This window comes from Nuphar pumila, chromosome 13 (genome assembly GCF_984573655.1).
Source record: "Nuphar pumila chromosome 13, dmNupPumi1.hap1.1, whole genome shotgun sequence".
NCBI lineage: Eukaryota > Viridiplantae > Streptophyta > Magnoliopsida > Nymphaeales > Nymphaeaceae > Nuphar > Nuphar pumila.
The window spans coordinates 48491962-48497411 of record NC_143261.1 but is presented as its reverse complement, the minus strand read 5'-3'; the positions used below and the strand labels follow the sequence as shown (position 1 = coordinate 48497411).

The following is a 5450-nucleotide window of genomic DNA, read 5'->3' as shown; positions in this document are numbered from 1 at the left end:
TTACAAAAACAAGAAATCACACAGATATATAAGCCAGAAAAAAAAAGTTCAGAGAACAAACTTATTAAATTAGCAACAGTAGTTTGCAATAAAAAAAATCCAAAACAGCTAACTGATTCTTGGCAACTTTTTCAACAGAATGACCTTTTGATTGTTATCTTGGCCTTGGGTCACAGTGATACCGCATTTTACTGAAAAGTTCTGCGTTTCTCTCCTTGTAAAAATTTAATTAATTAAATAGAATTCCGCTCCAATTGAAAGAAATGGGATGAGAAGCTTATAACTGTATAGCAGAACATGACAAATAAGTGCACCAGTCAACAAGGAAAAGAAGTAGCACTTCAAAAGAAAAGAAAAACCCGAAAACCAACATTGGTAAGGCCCATGAATTCAATACCGAAGACTAAACAATATTTACCAATAAAGCCTGTAACTCCTGGGAACAAGAACTAACAACTGTACAGTAAAAAAAGGTGCTTACAGTGACTTTCTTCAGGATCAGAAAACAAATTGTTATCCTTCATTCCTGTGTTTTGCTGCAGCAGAGAAAACCAAAAGAACTAAACAGTAAAAGAAAGAAAGAAAGAAAAACAGTGAGGGAAACACCAACATTTCCTCTGTTTTCTTCTGCTTCAAGCTCAAGCCATATCTAGGCACCCCAAAATTGCTTTCCTCTGTTAGAAGAAAGAAACCAGACACCAAAATCCGAGCTCCCCAGGTCTGGACCGACTCATATTCAGTAGAATTGTGCATCAGAAACACTGTAAAACCTCAAGCAGATGGATAATGAATCAGATACGCGGCATTGTTAGTCGCAGCCTCAACTCCGAGCAGCTTCGCAGCTGCAGGAACCACATCGACCATACTGTATAGAGCATCAAGATCAGCTTCCTCCAGTGGCGCCACCTCATTGAGGTCGAAACCCGGAAAGATCGGACTTCTCTTCTGTTCAGTACTGATAGTGGCCATGGACGAGCTGTCGGCAGCTTCGAACATGATGGCTGCGGCAGCCCTGTCTTCGTTCCAATGACACCTCTTGTGTCCACCGAGCGCCTGCCCAGATGGGAAGGACTTGTGACAGATCTTACACTGGTGGACCGGCAGCTCGTCAGCGTCGAATTCCAGCGAGGGGAGCTCATAGAGGGGCTCAGCGACCTCTTTCTCCGCAGCTTCCGCATTGAGGAGCTCTTCTTTGGTCTTCCTGTGGCTGGTTCTGTGTCCCCCAAGAGCTTGGTGGGAAGAGAACACCTTCTGGCAAGTAGTGCATCGATACTTCTCGGACCGATCCATGAGAGCTCTGATCTTCTTCTTCTTCTTCTTCTTCTTCTTCTTTTTCGAAGGCCTGGAATCCTGCCCGTCTTCTTCATCGTGCTCTGCTGCTCGGCTTCGCCTCTCCGGAAAAACCATAGCGGACGGATTCTTGGCGTTCTTGAGCATCATCAGGTCATAAGCGGCATCGAAGATGGGATCGTCGAATCCGATATCATCGTTCTCAGATCGCAGCAGCCCGGCCTCCGCCATGCTCCTCTTTCGCCGCCTCGGCCACGAGGCGATCCCGGCTCTGGTTTTCTTCAATGCCGGGGAGTTCGGCTCGGAGTCGGAGACAGTGGAAGAAGGGGAGCTCTGGAGCTTCTCGGGTGGCTGAATTCCCCTCCAGTTCCGATCGGGGTGGCACCTCATGTGACCAAACAGTGATTTCAGGGATGGGAACTGCTTTTTGCAGAGAACACAGGCGGTGGTGGGCTTCCTTTTCAGCTCTGAATCAGCTTCGGCTGAATCATCGGTGGCCGTGTTGTCCTCTTCGATGTGGTGGGGTTGCTGATTCTGCCGCAGGTGGTGGTGTTCAGGGGAACCCCTGGTGGTGAACCACTCAGAGGCGGTGCCACCATGAACTCTCATGTGGACTCCGAGGGCTCTTCCCGAGCTGAACGACTTGTTGCAGACCTTGCACACATGCTCGATCGAGCCGTCGTCTCCGGTGCTGTAGCCGGAGACGGTAGCCGATTCTGGCGGGGAGCCGGCCTCACCTTCGGTGGGTTCCCTGCTCCTCATCTTTATCTTCAGCTTGATTCCGGTCTCTGTGGGTTTCTCCGGCCCGGTAACGGAGCCTTGAGCTTCCATGCAAGCTGATTCAGTGAGGGGGGTCGGCTCTCTCCCTCTCTTTCTCTCTAGAGAGGCAGATGGTTTGCTTCAATACCACTTACTCTAATGGGATCTCAAGAGACAAGGGAAACAAAAAAAAAAGCAAATAAGAAGAGGAGGAGGAAGAAGAAAAAGACTTCAAACCTACTTCAAGTCTCTCTCTTTCTCTTTACCTCCCCTCTCTCTCTCTCTCTCTCTTGACTATCACGTTCCCTTCTTTTCTCTAATCTCATCTTTATTTTTCTTTGTTGGGTTTTTCTTTCCTCTCTCTCTTCCTTTGGGGTGATTGCTTGCTCCACTAAAAGATACCTCACGTCGCCACCCACTTCGAAATAAAATAAATAAATTTCCTTTTTAAGGATTTTGGATGCGTACTCCCTTCTTCCTCCCCTCTTTCTCTGTGTGAGAGAGAGGAAGGCAAGGCTTGAAGTTTCCAAGAATTTAACCGATATCCTTGGTGCCAAATCTTTAATTCTTATCTGGGAGAGTCAATCCGAATTCAATGAGAGGATAAATTTTAGAAGGAAATCAAAGGCCTTCTGTCCCCCGTAATCCGTTTTTTTTTTTACTTTTAAAGCCTCCCCCCCCCCCCCCCCCCCCGCCCCATTCAAAATCTTTCGTATCTATCCGTTTCCTTTCACACCTCATTTCCTGACGGCATACCCCTTTTATAGCAGGGAAACCGCTTATGTTGCCGCCTTCCTCAGTCGGTAAACCATTGACCCAACCCAGCGTGGAATTTGATAGCTCCTCCCCCACACCACACGGCTCGTGACCTCCTCCTCTTCCCCATTTTCCACTGTTTTATTTTTTTTTAATAAACGAGGCCTCAGCTGGCCATCAAATGGATGGCCACGATGCAGCTGATTTTGTGGCTCTCGGTTGTACCCTTTTGGAGTTTGGACTCTTAACTGTTCACGGGCGGTTCATCGTCTCAAGTGGGCGGTGGAGATAAGTGTGGGTTACGTGGTTTCTGTACATTTGGTGGCCTGGTTGAACACTTGGGAGGGAGGGGTTTCTTTCTTTGTAAAATTACTGTGATGTCCCTGGCTTGTGGAGGGGGTCGAGGGAAATGCTGTCAAGGAATATAATGACACCAGCGATATTCTTGGCACGATCGTTGCGCTTGGAATTTAACTCTGACTAATACAAGCAGTACCCACAATAAAGGTAAAGGCCTAGTAACAGTAAATTAGTTAAGAGAGAGAGAGAGAGGGGAGTGAGATATATATATATATATATATATATATATATAAAGTGGAAATTTCATTTTGTAAGCTAGAGCTGTGGTAGAGGGATAGTGAAGCTTAACTATGTGTTGGTTACTAAACCTGACTTTTTTTTTTTTTTTTTTGACAATGTTGCTGATAGAGGATCGATCATTCATGCCACCAAAAACCTATCATGCATCATCATCCTCAAAGCATAAATATTGATTGTGGTCAACGTGAGAGGCTGTCTGGCTGAGTGGATGGGCTGTACACACATGACACACAAACACAACCACCCTTCTGTTTGAGCACCTTCTATGCTATTCTAAAATATGTTTGATCCATTTTGCCCTGCTGCACACAATGACCATCATTAATACCTATCTCAGTTTATACATTTTCTTTTTGAAGCAGTGGCCTAAGCTTGTAGCTGCATCTACAACTTATTGATTCTTGAGCTCAACCATCCATTGTGCTACTGTGAGTGCAGCTGCTCTGGAGACTTGGAGCTCAGTTGCTACAGGTACAGGTACAACCAAGGAGGTGGGTCCATGAAAGTAGCAACCAAGTTAGGTATCATTTTTTTTTTCTTTTTTCCCAAAAGGTCCATGACCAACATGAGCTGGTGGTGCATTTATGCCAACCTGCCAATGCATATAATCAATTTTAATTGGGCATGGTACAAGGTCACACCTTGTATATGAAGGGAGCTATTTGCTGTCTGATGAACTACCCTACCCTAGCTCAGTAATGTAACAGCCGCTCCCCGTCAGTCAGTCACCCACCATGGGACAGGGACAGGGACAGTATAAAAGGGGGGGAGGGGATAGTGTTGTCATTAGTTTGGAGATGGAGGGCATTTGTGGTTCTAGGACGACCAAAGAATCATGCGGATCGTGGGGCGGCATCTAAAAGAGATGTGAGACCCTGGCTCGCGTGCGCCGTGAAAATCTCAACGGAAATCATGAGCCGGTGTGGGGCCAGCTTCGAAACGGCTTTCCAACCGTCCGGTGGGCCCCACTCCCTTTTCACGCAGCACGGCCTCAAAAGTCGGATGGGGCCCGCCCAACTCCCAAGCCAATTCCTAATGTGGGAAATTTTTTGAGGCCTTAACTCTTGATTAAGCTCAATTAAGCGCTCCCTAATCGTAGTTAAATGCATTAATGATTAATGTTATAATTCCAAGCTTGATTTGCTTTTTAGCAGTATTATCCGAATCGAATGGAATCGGCCCCTTTTTTATTGAATGAAGGGGCTGATTCAGTCTGTATATATGTCTTTTTTTTTTTTTACTGTTATTCAATTCGATTCCATTCAGACTGATTTCGGCTTTTTTTCTTTTTTCGGGAAAAATCGATTCAGTTCAAAACCTGAATCTAACAACATTTGTTCACAGCACACGAATGGGTTCGGTCCCAATCGAGCTGGGTTCAGGCATACTCATCCAAATGAGAGGTTTAGCTTGTTTATGTAGTTAATTTGGTAATTGGCTCAGTTTATTTGTGATGACACTTGAAGGGTCATGACCGTCTTTATACTTTTGTTATATTTTAACAAAGAAAAACCCCAATTCAAGTGGTGATGTAGTTTGGAGAGATTGGGGACTTGGCGTATGGCTCACCTTCAAGCAATTAAAAACCCTGCGCCTGTTGAGGGTCACTTGTGTTTGTGACATCTTAACCAAAAGCCCCCACCTACTCACTCGTTTTTTTCTTTTTCTCTCTTGGGGGGGGGGGGGACCATAACTACTCTTAAAGCCCTTATTAGACAGAACAATGGTAATACAAAATTATATTGGGGGAAATATTCTCTTATCATTATTTTCTACTTTTTATTCGATTTCATGAACACCCAAAATTATTTACAAACAGCCTAGGTCTCCCTCAATAATTAAATAATTATTCTTGCTACCATTGACAATCTCTCTCGCTCTCTTTCTATATATATATATATATAGCTGGGAGCAGGTTGGACCACCTTATGCATAGGTCCAAATCATGGCTCATTTAGCCTCGTTATCATATGGTTCCGAACATATGAGTTAGGAAGGGAGTTTAGCACTTACACACACACACATATATATATATATATATATAT

General features: G+C 44.9%; 1 protein-coding gene across 1 annotated transcript; it reads right to left on the bottom strand.

The window, feature by feature from the left end:
* Positions 1-446: 446 nt before the first annotated feature.
* LOC149818296 (uncharacterized) lies at positions 447-2315 on the bottom strand. Its single transcript, XM_089985128.1, has one exon. It carries the CDS (start codon positions 2119-2121, stop codon positions 772-774), a length of 1350 nt encoding a protein of 449 aa, XP_089841254.1. The 5' UTR covers positions 2122-2315; the 3' UTR covers positions 447-771.
* Positions 2316-5450: the final 3135 nt, after the last annotated feature.